The 21,735-nt window shown below is 36.7% G+C and overlaps 1 protein-coding gene across 1 annotated transcript in view; it reads right to left on the bottom strand.

Annotated features, from left to right (window-relative positions):
• The window catches only part of PTPRN2 (protein tyrosine phosphatase receptor type N2), a gene marked incomplete at both ends in the record, with an annotated part of 644,991 nt that overhangs the window by 355,319 nt on the left and 267,937 nt on the right, over positions 1–21,735 (bottom strand). The window contains one exon of the mRNA XM_080338634.1: positions 15,453–15,539. Within this exon, the coding sequence (XP_080194760.1) occupies positions 15,453–15,539 (87 nt within the window). The remainder of the gene's footprint in view (positions 1–15,452; positions 15,540–21,735) is intronic.

Genomic DNA, 21,735 nt, shown 5'->3' with positions numbered 1-21,735 from the left:
CAACAGATGTAATCACCTCTTCGAATAACTTCTGAAGGGAAACAATTGACTCTGTGGTGACCTTTTTGGGTGTACTTTGATGGTCCTTTCTGGTATTAAGATATATGATACATTTACAGAGGAAGGTACTGATTAGGCAGATGAAGAATGGCAAAGTATTCAGGATTTCACAAAAAGCTTTCTTTGTGTATTTTTAAAGAAAAATAAATCCGTGTATGTAATGTTGCATTCATTCTCCACCCATCCTAATAATATCCAACTTACATGTATATCTGATGAAAGGAATAAATAAATTTTAGTTCTGATATCCTTAAAACGATAATAAAGTGCATATGTATTGAAAACATAAGAAAATTACACACATGGATATATAGTAACTGTATTTTTGAGGAAAATGTCCAGTTAACAAGAGACTGTAGAAAATATAATACGATAATTTACAGAGGGAAAGAGCACAAGGGCTCAACAAAGACAAATACTGGCACCATTATAAAAGTTTACAGACATACTATGTATTATGTGAGCTCCTACGGTTTTATTATTCATATAAACAGTGAAAAAAATGACATTTATACTATGAATAACAACCCTGCTTAAATGGTGATATACATTGGCTGGGACCACACATGTAACACACTTTGACCTCCTACAGCTGTGGCTTATGAAAGAATGATGTCTGAAAAATTGCTGCATAAAAATAATAACCTGAAAATATTTTTGTTGCAGGGCATGAAGTATTAAATTATTCTTTTACTAACATCTTGATATTTTGCATTCATACAATAGAGAGCATTTAAGGAAGTGTGCTTAATTGCATCACATATATCCTAGACAGAAATACCTTTAAACTTCTTTCATTTCAGGAAGAAAAATTCTTATTAACCATAGGACTTCGTTTCGAGATGACAAAGAGAAACACACTAAGAAGCATTCTTTGGGTCTTTTTCTAGCAAAGCATGCACTGTGCACATCTTATACCGGAGTTAACAGGAACTTTCATTAATCCATCATTTTTTTCTAAATACTCTTAGGGAAGGGCAAAAAAAAAGAAAACACAGAGATTTTATTGGTAAAGGGCACTCCAGATCCCTAGTCATTAATGATCAAGAAATGTACTTTAATAATGCTAGGTAATTATAAAACATTTATTAGCATCATTTAAGTTACAATACTCAACAATTGAAAAGCATATTTTATTTGAGACAACTGCTTTACAAAAAATTCAGGTCATTCCCCAATTCTGTCACTGACACTGAGATATCCAACTTTAAAAGGCAGCTGGGAGTTTCATGATATCATGCACTGAATTTAACTACTGTTGTCCTGTCCTTCTTTCTGCATTGCCAGCTTAAGAGAAATGATGATTCCTCTTTGGCTGCACATACACTGACAGTGTAACTAGCAGTCTGCTTTAAATCAAAGCAGGCACCAACTCAGTACACAGCTATCTCACGACAAGGGTAGGGTGAAAAAGTATTTAGATATTCCCCTCAAATCTACTCTGCATATTCCATTATAGCTGTGAACCTGGAACCAACTTAAACTTTCAAGCACGGTGTAGTTACAGGTTGGCTTTATCAGCAAAGACACAAAGTTTCCTGCCCTCCTTCCCTTGCGTGTGTTTTTTGCTTCTGTCTCTCATCCAGAGCTCACTCCCTGCTCAGGTGTCCTCCTACCCTGCTCACTGCAGTTGTGCACCTAATGGCATCATTCAAATTGTACAGATTAAAGTGGGATCATTTCAGTGACCCAGCACAGGCAGCGAGAGGGGTGAAGCCTAGCAGGGACCATCGCACTATTCTCTTGGATAATCCAGGAACACGACAGGATCTGAGTCAAGTCCACGCACACCTTGTCACAAGCACTATTATTTCTCCTTATAGCTGAAGAGAAAACATACGGAAACAAAGAGGAAAAAACAGGGTGGGGAAAAAAAAAATGCTTATGGAAGTGGGATGATATCAAGGTAACACCATTCTTTTTCAAGAAAGAAGAAATCTCAGAATCATTTAAAATACCCACTCATATATTGCTACATGGAATATTGTTTTTCTCTATGGTAGCAATTGAATGCTTGAATGTAAGGAATCACCTGAGCACCACATAAGCACAGCTTCACTAGGAATATCTACAAAATACAGAAAATAAAGCAGCTCTTGTCACAACTCTTTGCATATTGGTATTCTGCTGTTTATTTAAAAGCAAACAAAAGACCTTGAGATTACTTGGTCTAAATTGCATTTGTGCTCAATGTTTTGGGAACTGACTGCTTCAGGAGCTCATAAAATGAGATTTTTCTCATGGGGGGCTTCTGGCAAAAGCACTCAATAAATAAACATTTCAATAACAATAGATGCCCTTTGGGGAATTCCTCGCTGTTCGTTATGTGTTGGACGAGAACATTTAAACAAAACCGGTAATTATTTGACTGCAAAATATTTTTTTAAAAATACTTTTTAACAAGAGGGCAACCAGCCTGAAAAAAAAAGGTTCTAAGATGGATAAAATGCACCCCTGATACTTCCTAACCAGAAACTTTAAATTAGATAGATGAGACCGCTTCTTCGTGCGGCTGTCAAACCCTCTGAAGCCTAGCTAATATTAATGGCAATTGTCTTTACATCACTCGCAATACGGAGGCTCACTGAAGTGCACAGGATTGTTTATGACCTGACGAATTGCAAACAAACCATTCCCACAGAGGAGGGAGGGAGGGAGGGAGGATGCTGGCGGTAGTGGGGGCATCCCTCCTGCCTGGCAGCTCCATCTCGCCAGCGCTCAGCCAGCTGTGCAGGGAAAAGCAATCAGAAATGGAAAACACAACGTCCAGGCTGAAGCGTAACCTACACCTCAGACATGCATCTGCCGCAATTGAGATGTAAAATTGTAGATAGTAACACTTTTAATCTAGAAAAGTAAGGTTTTATAACAGATTTGTTTATTTTTCCCTCCAAGCTGTATGTGGCTACAATTACACCTGTGTAAATTTGTAGTTGACTGTTCTGACATAAGTGAACTTACACTTAACTAAACAAGAGAAGATTGTGAGTTTTAGAAGGCGTCTGGACCATATTATTATTTTTTCTTTTTTCTAATACTTTATTATGAAATTTTTTTGAATAAAGGTAAGCAGGTCTGGCTTCAAGGCTAATAAATGGTGACTTCTTCCGAAGCAAAATGTAATTTCTGTCGCAATGACCTGCTAAATTGATTATGTGAAATTTACTAATTACCCCCTCTGTTGGCTGTCACAACTTCTAGGTTTTTTTTTAATTTCAATAATGTTGCCTTCAGCCATAATAGTTTTTGGGTTTTTTTAACAAAGACATTCAAAGCATATTGCAAATTGTCACCCTTATGTGCTGTTGTCTTATATTCTGTTTACTAGAGATGAAATAATTACAGTGTTTATACCAGAATGACTCGAAGGTTGATTGCTGATTTAATAATATCCCCTCCTCTTGGGTTTATATTTCTCATCTGAAGGTGGGAGGGTGCACAACATGCAGAGAAATAAACAATATTATTTGTGAAAAATAGAAGTATTTCCTTTTATTAGTTGTTTTACTGACTAACAACATTCTTATTACATTTTGCCTGTCAACGAATGATCTGAATACACGATGCTGGAGCATGGTCAATATGGCAAGGTCCATATCACTTTTAAGCCTTAGGTTATAATTACATTTATGAATGACAGGATTTAAATCTCCATAAATTACCTACCAAGCTTTGCATGCCTGATCTTCTCCCTCATGTGTGTACACTTTAGTATTACAATATCATACAGAAGGTTTACTGTGAAATGCAGTCACAGTCTATCATACCCCCTAGTGGAAAAGGATTTGAGAAACAAGTGCCAACATGGTTATGTGTATCCTTGAAGATGAGACATAGAGCTGATGCCAGATGGAAATGAGTTGAGGTTGCACCGCATTTTTTAAAAATAGAGGCAAAGTGCAATTTCTCAAGATTGGAGGAAGATGAGGAGATCAGGATTGGGTATTTCCAACATTAAACATTCTCTTAATGACCCTATTTCGTAAAACAGAGCTTGCCTTAATAAAGCTTAGATTTGAAATTAGAGTCACTACTTGTCTATATGTTCATTTCAAAATCCTTTAATCTCTGGAGGTTAAGAAAAGCAATTAGTAACGCTCCAGAGGATTGCACAAAGTAAATTTTATAGCAACGAAGGTAATTGTCTCAGGAAATGTTTGGTGGGCTTGAACTAATGACTTGCAATGTGTACACATTTCTCTGCATACTGTGTTAGGAATTTGAAGCTTATGTCCATTGTTTATATTGCAATGAAGCCTCCTTTTCACCTTCTCAATTTTGGAAGAACTAAAATGCTCATAATACTGTGAATGTGTTATATATTATTTATATATAGGTATAGAAACATACTCATGCCAGATCAAATTAATGAGAAACAGCACAGGATTAGAAGAGGCATTTTTTAATACAGTATGTTCATACAACATGATTTACTGAGTAAAGCAAAGGCAAAAAATTGCAGCTGGTCATTGTCGCATAAATCATAAATGGATGGAGAAGTGTATGCTGTCTATTTTGTTCTCCTTCTGTTACTCAGACCAGCTGTAAATCCATTGACCACTTGATTCAGGTTTCATCAATATTTTTGACCAGAAATTTTAACCAAAGTTAATTTTGTGGAGCATTGCATTATACTCTATTTATATTACATACACAGGTACCTGACTAAACTTCAAAGATTCAGAAAATCTGTCAGGAACATATTGTGCTCTAGCCTGACCTACGAGAAAATAACTTCCCTGAACTGTTAAGCAGAGTATATTGATCATCAGCCAGACTTAATACTAAAATGGCACGCACCTTTCACTCTTTGGTATCTTTACTGTTCAAAGATTTGTTTCATTTTGCACCTGAACAAACGTCAATGTACAGCTGTATGTATTCTCACATTTCTATTGACAAGTATGTACTTACAACCAGTGATCAATTAAAACATCTTTATCTGTTTTAGCAAACTGAGCTTCTTTAGCCCTTCTCTGGAAACACTGAATACTCTCCTTAGACTGCAGAAAGACAGTGTTCCACAACATACTGAAATACAGCCAAAAATATATTATCTATTCATACTTATATCCTTTATATACTCTAACCATGAACTGTTCGTTTGCATGATTGTGTACAGAAATGTGGTCCTGTACTAAACACAGAGCTAACACAGAGAAAGTTGAAGATTTGTTGCAATAACATCACATCTTACACCTGACAATGATCAAGTACTAAAGATGAAAAAGCAAAATCCCTGCTAAGGGAAGGGCACTAAACATGGTGCTCACCAGTTAGTGGTTGATTTTCTACCACCACTTGTATTTCATTAGAATGGTTTAAATGGTGCAGCTGGGTGAATTGTAACAGACTACATCACAAAGACTAGATGGAATGGCAGTCTCAGAGCAATCACATCTTGCAAATGTAACTATGTGGAAACAAAACTTAGGTCTGGATTTCATAGAATCATTGAATCACAGAAGGAACCTTCAAAGCAAACCCCTGCCGTAAGCAGGGGCATCTTCACCCAGATCAGGTTGCTCGGAGTCCCGCCCAGCCTGGCCTGGGATGTCTCCAGGGATGGGGCATCCACCACCTCTCTGGGCAACCTGCTCTGGTATTCTACTACCCCCATTTCAACAATTTTTTTCCTCACCTCTAGCCTGAATCTTCTGTCTTTTAGTTTAAAGGCATTACCCCTTGTCCTATTTGATGGTTGCAGCTCAGACTTACCTCTGCAAGCTACATCTACAGCCTCCATAAATCAGGCAATTATTTGGACACCTGGAACTGTCCTCTTCTATTCCCCTGGAATGATCAGTGCTGTGGAGTGATTTCATGGAAAATTGTTTCAGGAGGAGAGAAGATGGCCATACAGGGTGTCCAAATAACAAAATGTATTCTGACCAGCACACTTCTGCCACTAGAATAATTTCAACAGTAAAGTCACAGAAAAGGGGTGATTGGTCCACAAAAGGATGCTTTCCAACAACAGCAGCCCATGTTTGGTGGGTCTTTGATAGCAACCATTATTAAATGATGGATCTTTAATTGTTTTATTTTAATCATTAATTTTATATTACTTATTTAATCCATACATATCAAAATGGTGCTAAATACACTGGATACTAATTTACCATGCAAAAGATGATGAAAGAGTATTTTTAAGATTTCACAACTCACTTCATCTCAGGTGAAGATTATTTTGCTAAGCCTACAATTTAAATGATTTAAAAAACGGACAACACTCAATTTAAAGATTGATGCCACACTCCATTTGTCCTATTTTTATTCTTCATAAAATGCAACTTCTGATGATTACTCAATATCTATGAATAATTTGCAGAGTTTTAAAATAATTTTTCTATTAATCTGTCACAAGCCATGAAACTTGACATTTTCACCACACTGAGTACATGAAAGTTGCCAGCTTTGCCTGCCATGCAAATAAGGTTCTTAATTACAGTATTTAAAAGAACAAACCATACAAGTGCTATAATTTTTTACAGCAAAAGAGTGTTTGGACTCTGAGAGAATGGAAAAATGGTCTCAACATGCTGTTTAGATGTACCATGATTTTTCTTTCACTCCCCCAAAATTAAGCTTAAGGATAAAAATGTTAACACTATTAAAAAAAATAAATAACAGAAGATAATAGTATTCTGTTTCTATTTCCATTCTTCTTCATATCTTTTATCATTCTGCCTGGTACTTGAACAGCAGACAGTTTTAATTTTTAGCCAGTAAGTATTCAATGTATTTTACTGACTTGAGGTCTACTGACCTTCCGCACACCTTTGTTGTTAATGGAGCCCATTGAAATCACGTGTAAAATTTGTCTACTGGGATGCTAGTCACCTTATGCTGAGTTTGCACAAGTGACGTTTAATAATTAATGAAGAACATGACTCCTGTTTAGACTTTTGCAGAGGTAAAGGTTCAGCTTTGACAGGAGCCAGGTAGGTCAAAAATTTCTTTGATGAGGATTAAGCAGCACAACCAGAGACTAAAAAAACCCAAACTTTGCTACAGCCTCAATTCAAAAAGTTACAAAACTCTGAGTGCTACAACCTGAACCCTCCTGCATGTTTGCTTAAGGAACTCTTGGCTTCTCCTTTAGCTCTGAGGAGACTAACTAAAAGATTTGGTCTTGAGGTTCCCCTGCCAGCTCTGAGGGAGAGACATGTGCTTTGCAAAGGAGGCTCTGCAAGTGGAGTTCATGGGCCTCTTTCAGTTGCACCTACAGATGTGTATTTGCTCCTACTGCCTTTATTGCTCCTCAGGAATACAAACCCTTCCACAGGCAGGTCGTGGTGCAGCTTGTAGGCCTGGATATGCAATATTTACTGGCTAGGGTGTAAAAAAAAATGTGCATAATAATGATTTCTCTTTTTCAGCTGGGCCAGCAGGTCTGTAATATTCATGCAACCCATCCATCCAGGTGACAGAGACGAAAAAAGCGTGTGTTTGCATACATAGGAGAATCAAGTAGCCAAGGGCAGAAGGCTCAAGAAAGACATACCTATAAGATTAATTTTATGTATTCCTTAGAAGTGACTATTCTTTTAAACAAATCTCTACACGATAATCTTTTTACATTTCTAATACTAGTTATTCTATTTGTGGACCAAGCTTTAGTTCAAGAGTGAGAATCTCAGTTCTCTCTATTCTCATATCTGTCACTAAGTTCTGTACCATCTAAGGGAAACTGTCTTGAGTTTCAATTTACCCATCTGTAGAATGGTAATTATTACTTGTTAACAATATGTGAAATGTTATATAAATTAAATGCAATGGCACATAGTCAGTGACTTGCTTGAAACAAAGGAGTATATCCTGCCTACCTTATAATGTTATGAACTTTAATGTTATTTTTAAAAGGATATGATGGCATTCTCAGTCACACAGAGGGATGGGCAGTAGAGAAATATGAAGTTAAAAATAGGTAAACTTTAGAAGATCACTTATCGGTAAAAGCCTTCTCTTGAGTAGGGACCTGTGAGTACACGGATATGTATTCATAACACTGGGTTTCATTCTGCTTTTGATTACAAAGGTGCAAATCTCCTGGTTTAATGAGATAAAGTGTTGTACTGGAAAGTCAAACTTTGTACATTTTTATTTATAAGTCTCCCCAGATTTTTACTGTCTTCCTGTTTTGTCACCTAGAATTCATAAAATGCTGCAGGCCAAAATCCTTCTTGTTATTTTAATATATTTTCATATTTTTCTAGCAGGAAAGTTACAGTGAAGAAGGCAAAATGATCTTGGCTATATGCACATTTATTAAAGAAAAGCACACAAAATATATTATACCTCAGGGGAAAAAGCCACAAGACTAATGTAATGCTAAGGCTGAAAAAACATTCATTTTTAAGTAAAGGAATGCATAGTCGAAACTTCCACCTTATTTTTGTTTCCTTATCCTCATTCCTTTAAAAATTGATGCATCTTTATATTATAAATTAGTTCTCAAATGAGACAATATGTACTAGAAACACAATGTAATTTCTTATAAAGCCTGCATGCGATGAGTTACAGCAGTACATTTTTCGGACTATTTGTTTGCCAGACTCATTAAAGCTGTGGAAGAGGTCAAGTTTGAATAGAAGTGATTCCATTATTTCTGAGTTATGCTTTTATAACATTTTAAACAAGATTATGCCAAATAGCCTTAGTCTGTTGGTTTGCTATTTAAAATCAAAGAACAAACGACAAATATTGCTCAACTTTTTTGAAAGGTACATTTTTTTGTTGAGACTGAACATAGCACAATTCAAACTGAAATAAAAACGTTGCTTAATTTCTGGACAATAAATGGAATGGAAGTAAAAGTTCAATCTATTGCTAGCTTATATTACAGCACCTTAAGGAGAGCAGTGTGGACTACATGGTTTTTCATGAGCACAGTATTAGAACGTTCCTCTCAGTCAATCTAAATGGCATAGATGGCAGAATCCAGAATCTGCCAATCTAGAAAAAAACTTTGCAAGAATATTAATCTGCAGGTGCTCAACATACAACACAAGAAAAGATTGATCATACTGAATCAAGAAGAAAGGAATCATGAGGAATCTGTACAGTAAAAGTTTGCAAACACAAACCTAACAAGACACAGTGCCATCTGTCCCACTACTGCGCTCAGTGGTTAAATAATCCTCCCTCACACTATCCTGCCTCTCCAGCTACCAATAATTTCCTGAGACGTTCACATTTAGAGCATACATATACCACATGTCATAATCCATCAGCATGATGGGGTGAAAATACCAAGTGCTGTTCCAGTGTTTAGGTTCTGGATGACTGAATATGATTAACTGGCTGATTGAGTTTTTCAGGTGTTAGAAAAATAGCATGACAAACAATGAACAAAACCTATAAAGCATGATTAGGACCCTACAGCCCATGCACATGTTCATAATAGGTGAGGCTGGGAGCACCGCTCATCAGTCTGCCTGCCCAACACTGATTTGAACGCATATAAAGCTTCTCCAAACTTTCAGCACTTGGTTTGATTTTCAGATATCTTCCTCAGATTAAGTTCTTTTCACTGGGATGGTTGGCTGGCTTTTCAAATTGTATTTATTCCAGCCCAAACGTTTCAGCCCTTCCTAAGAACAAGAATAATAGTAGATGTTATTTGGAGTGTAAGGCCTTTTCTTTGAAAAGGAGGTAGTAAATGTCCCACCACTCGAAAACAGAGATTTGAAGTATGGCAAGAATGTGCTTGTTGCTCCCCTTGGGCCTTCCAAATTCAAGCTTTTGTTAGATCACTGTTCACATAAAACTATGCAAAAAACATAGTTGACACTAAAGATATACTACAGTTTAACAGGAAAAAACAATCTTGACTTCATATCTAGAGATGCAGTCTTTCTTTTCAAAATGTTTTTTCCAGTAGGATTCCTGACATCCAAGGAAGAATGGTGGTGAAGTAGTAGAGAAGATCAATATTTTTAGGGGCCTCAACTTCATTTTTATCAGACTTTAGGAAGTATATTGCAAATAAGGTACAGAACTATAAGAATGTAAAGGTCCTACCGCTGCTTTGAATTCTGCTGGTACCATTCAGTTCTGCCTCAGATTCAGACTCGGTTCATTTGAAGCCAAGTCATTTCAGGCAATTTGTTCTCACAGACCAAGTGCCACTGTCTAAACTAAGAGCTGACTTCTGGGACTGCTGAACACTCAGAATGGTAATTTAAAGCAATGGGATCTCTTTCTCAATAAGTGAAGTTCTTTAAAGAAGAGGTCGAATAAGCTACACTCTGAGACATCAGACTGGACACTTCATATTAGCAAATGCTTTGACATTAATCTCTTCATGCAGAACTCCAGCTCTGTATGGTCCTATTAACACCCCACATCTCATATGAGTTAAGTATATCAGTTCATGTTTGTCAAGCATTTTGATAGCGTAGTGAAGAGCACCATAGGAAAAAACAAAACAAAACAAAACAAGAGGAAATGGATTTTCTGACCTCAAAGCAGGATTTGAATAATGTGCAATAAATGAATCCTGAAGCCACACATTGAACAATGAGAATAAAATGAAGCATTGAAGAGTTGCTCATTAACTCAGCATTTTATTTCCTGCATATGGGATAAGACAGACGGCTGTAGAAAAATATGTAGATATGATCAAACATTTCAAGACTATATAATAATTAGTCTTTATAAAAAGATTGATATATTTGGTCAGCTCAAAAAAAAAGGCTTGAGTTCAGTCCAAAGTAATGTTTTGTTTGTTCTTATGACCAAAAAAAAAGTATTTTTCTTATAAGCCAACTTGGATAAATTTTTACTCTAGTCATTACTTTGACTTTAAAAATTATAGTATTTTATTTTCACAATGTCAAACCACACTGCTGTGGCTGCTACAAATTTTGAAATGTATTTTTCAGCTGAAGCCTCCATACGGTTTCCATACGTATATTCAATTAACCTGAATTTTCATTTTTTGTATAATAAACTATTCAAGTAAAACACCGAATCCATCTCCAGCCTCAGTGTGGGTAGGGAGAGAAGTCAAGTGAAATAGGAACAGCCAGCCTGAGGCCTGGGAGTTTGCATGTTAGACTCTGAAAGATCAGTGATTTGGTCTTTTAACTTAGCTCTGGATATAAGATATAGATCCAACATGACAAGGGACTATTGGTTAAATTTTATGGCTCTGCAATCCAGGACATTGTATTAGATAATCAGCTTCAGCTTTTTTAACTTGAAAAATCTATTTATATTAGCATTTGGAAACTGACATAAGTATCCTGTTCATCCCCAACTTTATATATATAGATTATATGTTTATATAGACAATTATTTTACACTTCAAAACAACAGCAGCAGATAAAGATTCATGTCATTTTATGGAATTCATACAGAGTGTTCTGCTACAGGATTTCCACTGAAAAAATAGATACGGAAATAGGCATGCTTGTTGGTCAAGTTATCACGTGTCCTAAAGGACAGTTCTTTGAGTATTGAGTTTAGTTATATTAGAACACAAAAATGACAAAGATGCCCACTATGATAAATGGGTGGAGGAAGCCAACACAGTAGAAAAAAATGGGGAAAAAAGAGAAAACTAAAGTGAGAGATCTTCAATGGCAATAGGGCAAATCATATAAGGCTAAAGAGAGAAATAAGAAGGAAAAGAAAAAAAAAATCAGCGCTACTGCAGCATCCGTCAGAAAATGTAATATTCAGCTGAAAATCTCACTCCTAACTGGAGGCTGAGAATGGTAGGATATGCAGTCTGAGGTACTATGAAATTAGAATAATCTGTTTTCTCTCCATACAAAGGTATTCAGCTAAGCTTAGAGCTGAATAGTTCCCCTGTCAATGTTTTCAGTAAATTCCCCAAATAAAAGAACATTAAAAAAATTCAGAAATAACCTATATTCTCATCAGAAACCAAATTATTCATTTATGTTCTAATCAACGCCTTTGACTATGGATTCTGAGTGTTCTTTCCACTGCCCTCACAGCTGAGCTTAGAGATTTTAGTATTTTTATTATATTTGGATGCTTCGTGATAATCTTTCATGTTTGTAAGTTTATTTTGTAAGGTGTGAAGAATTGTAATTACATGAAGAAGGATAATGCTGTAGATTGCAGTGTAGTAAAATTATATTTTGTTAAATAAATACAAACCCTCCTAACACTACTACTCATCTGACTTCAATCCATGATAGCAGTCCAACAATCAATCACCAGGGGCATTGGACACCCATAATTAGATTATAAAATCATAACTATAGTCATTTTACGTCTGCTTGCATAATTACATCAGCATGCTAATATCCTTTTAATGGTCTCTAATGATGTAATAAGAAATAATGGAATTTATTTGACAGCTACATAATCATTAACAAAACATATTAAGCATAACTATTACTTCCATAAAGATTCAAGCTGCATCCAAAAGTGACAGCTAACATGTTGGATCTTTTCTTCAACGTTGAAATATTTCTAATTATGAATTCCCCAAATCTATTCCCACTCATCTGCTTCACAGGGTGAGCAAAGTTTATGTCAATGCAAACTTGACAACAAACCAACTGCAGAACTGGACTGAACGCTCTGGGAGCCGAGCCCGAGGCTACGCTGGAAACCGCGGGCCATCGGTTAAAGTCGGCAGGACCGTGAAGGAAAGAGGATAAACTGATTACTACCGTGCATCAACTAATCAAGAACTAACACAGGAATCGGTAGGAATCCCTGGCAAAAGCAATCGTTCACTTACTGAACTCCAAAGCAGAGGAAAAAACTAAAAATACAGGGAAGAACGAAAGGTATTTGCAGACAAAACTGACTAAAGGTAGTAACGTATTTCTGAAGCAGTCCCTTTAAAATTGTGTTTTCCATAGAAATGGAGAAGAAACTCTTAACCGAGAATTTAAACAATTTAAAGGACTCCCCACTCAGTTTCTCTCCTCAGTTCTCACACTATTCCTATTGAATGTGATTGACGCTGTGCTTCTCATTAACTTGTATTTACTCTTAAATCTTTGCAAGTCTGAAAAATTCAAGGCCTACACTGTTACCTTCTTGCCATCTAGAATTACTGGATGGAAAAGAGAGAACTGAAAATTTTACACCAGGCTACTACGCAGGTCAGAGTTTGAAGCAGACTAGTATGTTATATTCCCAACCCCTTTTAAAAATCCTTGGTCTCAGGTTTATTGGTAATTTTTTCTACAAAATGTCTCCATTTAAAAACAAACAAACAAGCTACTGAATCCTTAAGAAAAAGAGTACTTTTAGTTGCCAGTGAAATAAAATAATGTAAATCACTCATGATGCCTTATGTCAACTAAGAGCATATTTCCCGACTTGGCGAAGCTGGATTAGGAATAATCATGACATCAGGTTTTTTTCACGAAAGCCCTCTCCATGAGGCCACTCAGAAGCTAACCAGAGCCTTCACATTCATACAGTTTTCCATTGGCAGTTGTGCAGTGAAAACAAAAGAACAAATCCAAAAAGTGTTAATCCTTTGCTTGGTGAAGCCTTTTTTGAAAAGCTTCTACTATGGCTATAGCTATTGGCCAGCTCCACATATCTTTAGCATTTCATGGGTTTAACCTGAGTCAAAGTATCTCATTTTGTTAAGAAAATTTATTATGGATGAATTCTTCACTAACTTGAGATTTGAGATAACCTTTCCCAGACTTATATATTTTTTAAAAAGGCAAAGACTGATAAAAATGTCTTGATGGGCAGAACGCTCAGTCCTGTTTGGAGTTACTATAATTCATAACACACTTTTAAAGTACAGACCATACAATACAAGTATTAATACTTTTGCTACAGTCATATGACTGCATGTTAATAGACACAAAATGATGAGCTTTCCTAATGTTGCACATTTAAGAAAAAAGGTGGTTCCTAGCTAGCTGTATCACTGGAGGGATATTTTTTGTTAGAGAATGAATCTACATCCTGCCAATTGCAAAGCTGTTGTAATTTATCAAATGATAAAAAATAACCAAAAGGCTTTATGCTAACAATTAGAAAGGTGGCTGAAAGTGCTCTTGTACTGTAAATGAATGAAGTTAATGAAGCAGAACCCAATGATTCCAGCAGAGAAATTGTTCCACGGGATTACCACTTTGAAAGTGTAGCAGACTTTTTCTGCTAGTATTCAAAGTCAAGGCTGCAAATTCTGTTTACAAGGAAGACCAGGTAATATTGTATTTTCTCTTTTAATTTTAAACCTCAATTTTCATAAAAAAAATGCATTTCATAAAATACAAGCAAAAAGACATTCAGCAATGCAAAGGACTGTGTTAACAAACAAAATGTGGGAATATTTTCCTTCTAAAAAACTAAAGCAAATACCCCTGGTATTTGTCAGGTTTCTAAGACTATTTTCTTACCAGTAGTTTATTTAGCCCTACATATACAATAATAGAATAGGTAGAGGGTTTTTTTTTCTGAATAACAATAAACACGTCCACCAAAGATTAAGCATCTTCAGACTATGGCTTAAAACACAGTTTTAAATTACGAATTATATTCACTGGAACTGATGGTTAAACAAAAGCTGATGGCAGCACATGTAAGGCTGAGAAAGATGCTGCACTTCAGCAGCCTGACTCATGGGCCAAAATAAGCAGCCCCAAACCCTCTGAAACACAGGCAGGAACTGGACGTCACCCAGACATCAGTTATTTTCTGTGCACCAAAATGTGACTTCTTTCCAGCAAGCTGTCAAAATCCTCCCACAGCTGACCCTTCTTCTCCATTACTTTTCTATCAAACTATTTTTGTTTTGTGTCTTACAAAGGAAGAATTAAGCTTTGTGAAGTAAATATTTCTACCAAAATGATTTAATAAAATTCCCAATCTGAACATTTTTACCGGACATGGCAAATCATAACCTCTTAGTTCAGGCGATTAACATGCAAAGCATTCATCAGTATGAATCACATGAAGAAAAACAGTAACTCAACATAGCTGAACTCCCTGTGACTTGTTCAATGAGTAGCTGACCAAGCTACATGACCTACTGTGTCACATGCCAGACTCAAAGCCAAGGACTCAAGTTCTTACCCATCTCCAATGTAATTTTCCCTCTGAGCAACACTGGATATGATGACCCTTCATGAGACTTTCCTTACATACAAACTGTTAAATAAGGTTAGTAATATTTTTAAAGTGCTTTGAACAGACTATTTTTCCTTATGGAAGCATAGAAAAATTTCAGTCTTTATAATTTTTTTCAAAATAATTTGCCCCTGTGTGTCAGGGACAGTATAAAGATCATCACAATATTCTTTTTCGTCTCTCTCACACTCTCATTAATTTTGTCATTAAAGAGCAGATATATCCTTGTAAGACAAACTATTCAAAAATAATGAGAAATCCAACAAAATAAGAAGGGGCAAATTCCGTGTACGTACTTGACATCATCGAAGGCACTCATCTGCAGTTTCAGGAGATCTGCCACTTCTTTTATTAACTCCAAGCCCTTTTCCACACTCAGGGGGCTGTTGAAAGGGAGCAAGAAAACAGAGCATTACGAAAATGGAACTCATCAATACTTGAGAGGCTAAAAGTCCCAAAAGAGTTATCACCTTGGCCTCTTAGAGTCTGAAAGCCACCACTAACTGTATTCCTGTCACATAGTGATCGTGATATCAAGGGAATTGGGATCAGGTGCTTCTTCAGGCATGATGAATCACCTGAATTTTCCAGCAATAAGACAAACAATAAGGTGTAAATGGAATTGTTAGGAAGTGTAATGGGCCCATGATGCAGCAACCAGTTCATCTCAGTCCTCAATAAAAATTGTAATAAAGTAAAAGGACAGAAAGAAAAAAAAAAGAATTGACGAGACAAGGAGGGAAACAAACAATGAAAGTCAAATTGTAGGCTCAGTATCAAATGGACAAGGGAAAAGCACATTTTTAAATTCATTAGTTTCAAAAATGAATCTTCATCCAGTGAAAGGATACAAAATTATTATGGATTTGAAAGTAAACAATGGAGCGAGGCACAGAGTCCGGAGGACACTGATTAGATACATGGGATTTAGTTTGGTGTGTGCGTGCACTGCTGACAGAACCCACTTTAAACCTTTTTAACCTTTGTCAATGCCGCATTTACATTTTTTAATTTAGAAAACTGGTTGCAATCAAGCCTAACACAAGAGGACTGCTATCATTTTAAAAAACACTTATCTAGATGCAAAAATCTAGATTTGCAAAAATTTCATGTTATTAGAGTTTTTACAACTTTAAAGATGCATTAAAAACATTCTGTCTCTAATAAACAGATCATTATTTGTTTAGCTGTTTTCAGTACTGTGGTATCAAATATGAAAGTATTAAGAAAGTAAAAAGATAAGGAAATGATGCAGCAATGTCCAGTGAGAACAACAGATATAACATCCCCTGTCTAAATTGTGATTTTAGAAATATTCTCAACAGTTTTAAAGCAACAAAGATCATAAAATTAAATCTTACAAGCTGGATACTTCCCTAACTTATGCCACAGTAAATCAGAAACAACTTTGATGAGACTAAACCAGGGGAAAAAGATTCTTCTTTTTTTCCTTCAAGGATTTATAACAAGTTGGTGAAGGAGGTGTCAAAAAAAACACATGTACTGTTAGACATGATCTTTTCAAATGGACTAAGAGGGAAAAAAGATTTTTCAGAGCTCTGTACCTGGGTTATTATTTCTGCTTCACAGTGAACATTTTTGAACCTAATTTTACTTCACAGTAATAATCATTGCCACAATTTTATTTATTATCTGCAATAAGCATTGTTTATTTATTTATTTATTGCACTGTGTTCTGCATACACTGCACTAAGGGCACCTCTGTTTAAATAATGGGGTGTCTCACGTGGATCTCCATTAGGATGGAATCGCTCAGCCTCACTTCATGCTACTAACCCAAAATGCTCAAGAGACCTCCTGTCACAGAGGCAGAGCTAGCCTCTCAAGGCACCAGATAAATTTAGAGTTTTTCTAGATGTCTAAGACAGAAATGTTCTTGTGTGAAAGGAACAAAAGAATCTGATTGTTTCTGTAAGGAAAAAATGTACCATAGATTATTCATAAAACCCCTATACTTCAAGGGCTGACAGTGGGTAGAAATGTGATTATTCCCACCACTATGAAAGCAGATTGTCATAGTGACTCAGGGGCTCATGTGTTAATTAAATCTTTTCTCCCAAAGATGTTGGCTTAAATTTTACGGAAATGATTGGTGTCAGCAAGTGGGCTTTTACTGTAATAGCAAGTCTACGCAGTGGTACCTGCAAAGTCTGCTACGTACATTGCTGTCATTTTTTTACCAAAGGAGTCTAATTTGTGAAGGCTCAAGCGCCTACTCCCTGCTTACCCCTTCTCCCCAGAAAAAGCATTCTCTGACTTCAAAACCAAGGTATGTTGCTATGATCCAATGTAGTAACAGTAAAGGGGGGGATGTAATCAGAGCATTTGAGTGCTATGGTCTGGGAAGAATGCTGGAGAGAAAATGGTGCTGGAAGGCCATTCTTTTGCAAGCCCAGGCATCCAGGAGTAGTCTTAGTAACCCTCATCCAACACCAAACTAAAACGCATAAATTCACAAACTCACATACCATTTCATAGGCTAAGAAATTGCCATTCATAATAACACAGGAAAGGTGGAGAACCAGAAATTGTGCACATTTAAAAGGCATAGTGCTATCTATAATCCTCTTTGGTACCAGTACTGTTATTGATGACACTATCACATTTGAGGATTCAGATTAAGAATGATTAATTCATATCACGATGTTTTCCAAAACAATTTTTCCAACTTCTTAGCACTGATCCATGCTAGTACCATTTATTACAGTTCTGTGACAGTCATACTGTAGGAGAGTTGAATATTCAAATCCTTTATCTAAAAATGGCAGAACATCATTCTCCACACTCTATTTCTGCTTTGCTTTTGTTTAGTGTTGCACGGTTCGTACAGTGAGTGCATTCAGCCTTGTTTACACACAGGAAATACACCATTCCCACAAGCACAGTGTTACAGAAACTACATTGCAACAGATCACCCTTCTGATTTCTGCTTTATACAAGGACGGTTACCAGAAGACAACTTGCAAATATCACCTATCCTCCTGCCCGTGGTCCTCCCACACGTCCCCACTGCAAGCACACAGTACTCATGGAACAGCTTCTATTTGTGTTGTTGTACTATGCTTGGTTTTCTGCTTGCTCGATTCAGTCCTACATGGGAAGAAATTACCATATTATGGAGTGTTGGTTGGTGGGTTTTTGGTGTTTGTTGTTGTTTTCTTTTTATGACTATGATTCATCTGTGATTGTCAGGGTTCAGCTACTACAAAATTAATTCAAAGGAAGCATTACAAAAGTAGATAAGATACAAATAATGAGATACTTCAGGGACAAATTGTAACAGTAGAAAGAAGACTCTTTAGACTCAACCCTAACGATGAAACTCTTTTCTCAAGGCCAAACACTGGGAAGAGAGCTAAGGGTGGGGATCAGGTTTTCATTACTTTACTTCAACGGCCAAGATGGCCATTTCAGCGTCTTATAGTGGCGGGGGAGAGAGGGGTCCCTGTTTTTGTAACAGTCCTTGCACAGAGTGAGACTCTGGGCTGTGGTCCATTGGTTTCCAGACAAGCTACAATACAAGTCCAACACATATGCATTTTCTTTTGGGAACCTGTGATAAGATATTTCAGTACACCAGTAACAGTGAACATTTAAAAAAAGAAAACACAACTTGTACAGGCCTCAGAGATATAAAACACATACTGGAAAAAAACCAAAACAACAAAAGCGACAGAAGACCTACCCATGGCTGCTATTTATGCTCTGCAAGTTGCCTTGAGGCTGGCTAACACTTTTTCTGCAAAATAAAATTAATGGCTCCTGCAGCGTCTTTAATAGTCCTTCTTGATTTTACCCCTCCATTTTATTATTCTGAAGGCTTCTGATCAGCTTTGATCTAGAATTTGGTCTTATGAAGAACAAACTGTTGGATGGCATAGCACCCTTTTGCAGATGATACAGCTGTTGCCAGCTGAGATACCGAGATAGTGCTTACTTTGGGTTTCCTACCTGTACTCTCATTTCACTTGCTATAGATTCCTCTTTTGCATCTTCCTTCAAGTTAAGTGTGCTAAGATACGATAACAGGAACTAAACAAAAATATGATACATTCCACAGTTTACAATAATTCTCTGGGGGTCCTTTTTAGGTTTCCAGTTCTCTACAGCTTGGAAGATGAAAACAGAGTCAGAAATTATTAAAAATTCATGTATAACTAACTTTCTTCCATTTCTTTATTTCCTAATGCCATCTCTATGTGTGAGCGCTAGCAGAATTATTAGTTTTCAGTTGACAGATTCACACCCCACTGAACCAGTAGAAGCATTCTGTCTCACTCAGATGCCAATCTCTTTCTCACATTATTTGTAGAATATACTTCATTTGAAAGGTTGATGACAATGAAGAAATAAATGGGGAATGAAATATAAGTATTTCCTTTCAAATTTATGTAGATATATATAGTCTTAAAGTCTGTCAGATTGTCATCCGCAAAATATTTCACTGCTGCTTTTGTTTAATCTCACTTTTCAGTGCACAACTATCGCACTAAACCAGTTATACCTGCTGGAGCATACGTCTTATATCTCTGCTAAAAATAGCCAATGTTTTATGGTAGTACTACATTACCCTTCAGCTGAAATGACTTCCTAGTTCAGTTCAAGACTCTGATGTCATGATTTAACATCATGATTTAACCACGAAAACTTCCCTACCCACTTTAAACATGTGAAAAATAAATGGACCAATCTATACGTACTTGTCTGAGCTAAAAAATCACTAACCAATCAGCTCCTTATAACTTCACCAAGGGTTTTTTGTAAAAAAATGCCAAACAAACAAAATATAAAACAAAAAAAACCTCACAGCACATCTAAGCTACAAAGCTACTTTATTTGCAGATAAATTAAAAATTAAAGTACAGGAATAAATATCTCTTAACTTAATGTGAGCTGCTAGGCACTTCTGAAAATTAGTGTAATTCATTTAAATGCTCAGCAGCGGATTTGGAAGCCCAACTTGATGTAATTGTTTGTTAAAATGTTTTCACAAAGTGTACTGGACATTGAATATAGGAAAACTAGATTGCCTGCTGAAAACAATATTCCATATCTTCCAATATCTAAATCCCTCCCAGTGAGGGAGCTGAAAACAGAAATACTTTAAGGAACAATCCACTTACAGAGGTAATTTAAGTAATAGAACACTGGATTATAATCTTCCTCCGCTGTTGTCTAATAAAGATTTCACTTTTCTTTTGCTGAGTTTACAAGGTGACAACCAATGGTAGGACAAGGGGTAATGGGTTCAAACTGGAACACAAGAGGTTCCATTTAGATATGAGAAGAAACTTCTTCTCAGTGAGGGTAACAGACACTGGACCAGGCTGCCCAGGGGGGTTGTGGAGTCTCCTTCTCTGCAGACATTCAAACCCGCCTGGACACCTTCCTGTGTAACCTCATCTGGGTGTTCCTGCTCTGGCAGGGGGATTGGACTGGGTGAGCTTTTGAGGTCCCTTCCAATCCCTGACATTCTGGGATTCTGTGAATATTGGATGCAGACCTCAGGAGCAGTTCAGCCTCATGCTGCAGTTATCCAAACAATGTTACAAATGAATGCCATGTTTCCAAGAAATTCCCAAGATAAACTACAAATCTGATGAGTGAGAACAATCACTTTGAATAATAGATTGTCTATTTTTGACCTGGACCTAATGATTTATGCATTCAAGGCTCAAAGCTTCCCCTTCTGGTTAAAGAATAAGAAGGAAACATGTAAATGAAGGAACAGGAGGAGTTCTGCGGGGAGCAACACTGGCAGCATGGCCAGCTCTGCATGCTGAGCTAAACGGAGCTCAAACTCTAATAAAAGACAGTGGGCAAAGTCAAAGGGAACAAGAGGAAAAGCAGAAGTAAACAATGATGAAAACTATATGTTCTGTATTTCCCAACATGACTGTCAAAACAATCCCATAAATTGATCCATTTTGGTAGTGAAAAATCTGATCCAGTTATACAGATGGCTTGATTGCTCACATTTGCCAAGCCTGCTTCCAGCCCAAGGAGAGCAACATGTAGCTCAATGTTATGCTGGGGTTATGACAGTCTCACAAGCAGTTGCTCTCATTTGCTTTTCCTCCTCCCAATTGCCAAGTGTCTTCAGAAATCCGTTTACCAAACTCTGAAATGCTCCCTTAGTGCCGTCATTCAAATTATGCATTGTCTTTACCAGACTGTACCTAGTGCCCTTCCAATACTCTGTTTAGCAATTTTAATGCAGCACTGTAATGGACATCCAGTCAGCCCTGTCAGATTAGTTCAACTGAATCATTTTCTGCAAAAATGAAGAATAATCTACAGTACAGAAATAGGCTTGACTTGAGAACTGCACTACTTTAACCTCAATGTCAGTCTAATCCTCAGTGAAATCTTAAGTAAGGTAGGGTTCAATCCACCTAAAATTTGCTTAAACTGGGACATAGGCAATGAATGCCAGTTTGCTTCTTTCCAGCTGACCACTGCACTAAAATTACAAGGCATTTCTCTTAAGCCTGAAAGAGTACACTACAGTCCTGGCAATACAGAAAGCACAATTTCTGGGGAAGTAAGTGCCACTCT

The sequence above is a fragment of the Nesoenas mayeri genome, assembly GCF_963082525.1.
Source record: "Nesoenas mayeri genome assembly, chromosome: 2".
In the NCBI taxonomy this organism is placed as follows: domain Eukaryota; kingdom Metazoa; phylum Chordata; class Aves; order Columbiformes; family Columbidae; genus Nesoenas; species Nesoenas mayeri.
The sequence above is the reverse complement of the archived record's forward strand: the minus strand, read 5'-3'. Positions and strand labels throughout refer to the sequence as shown.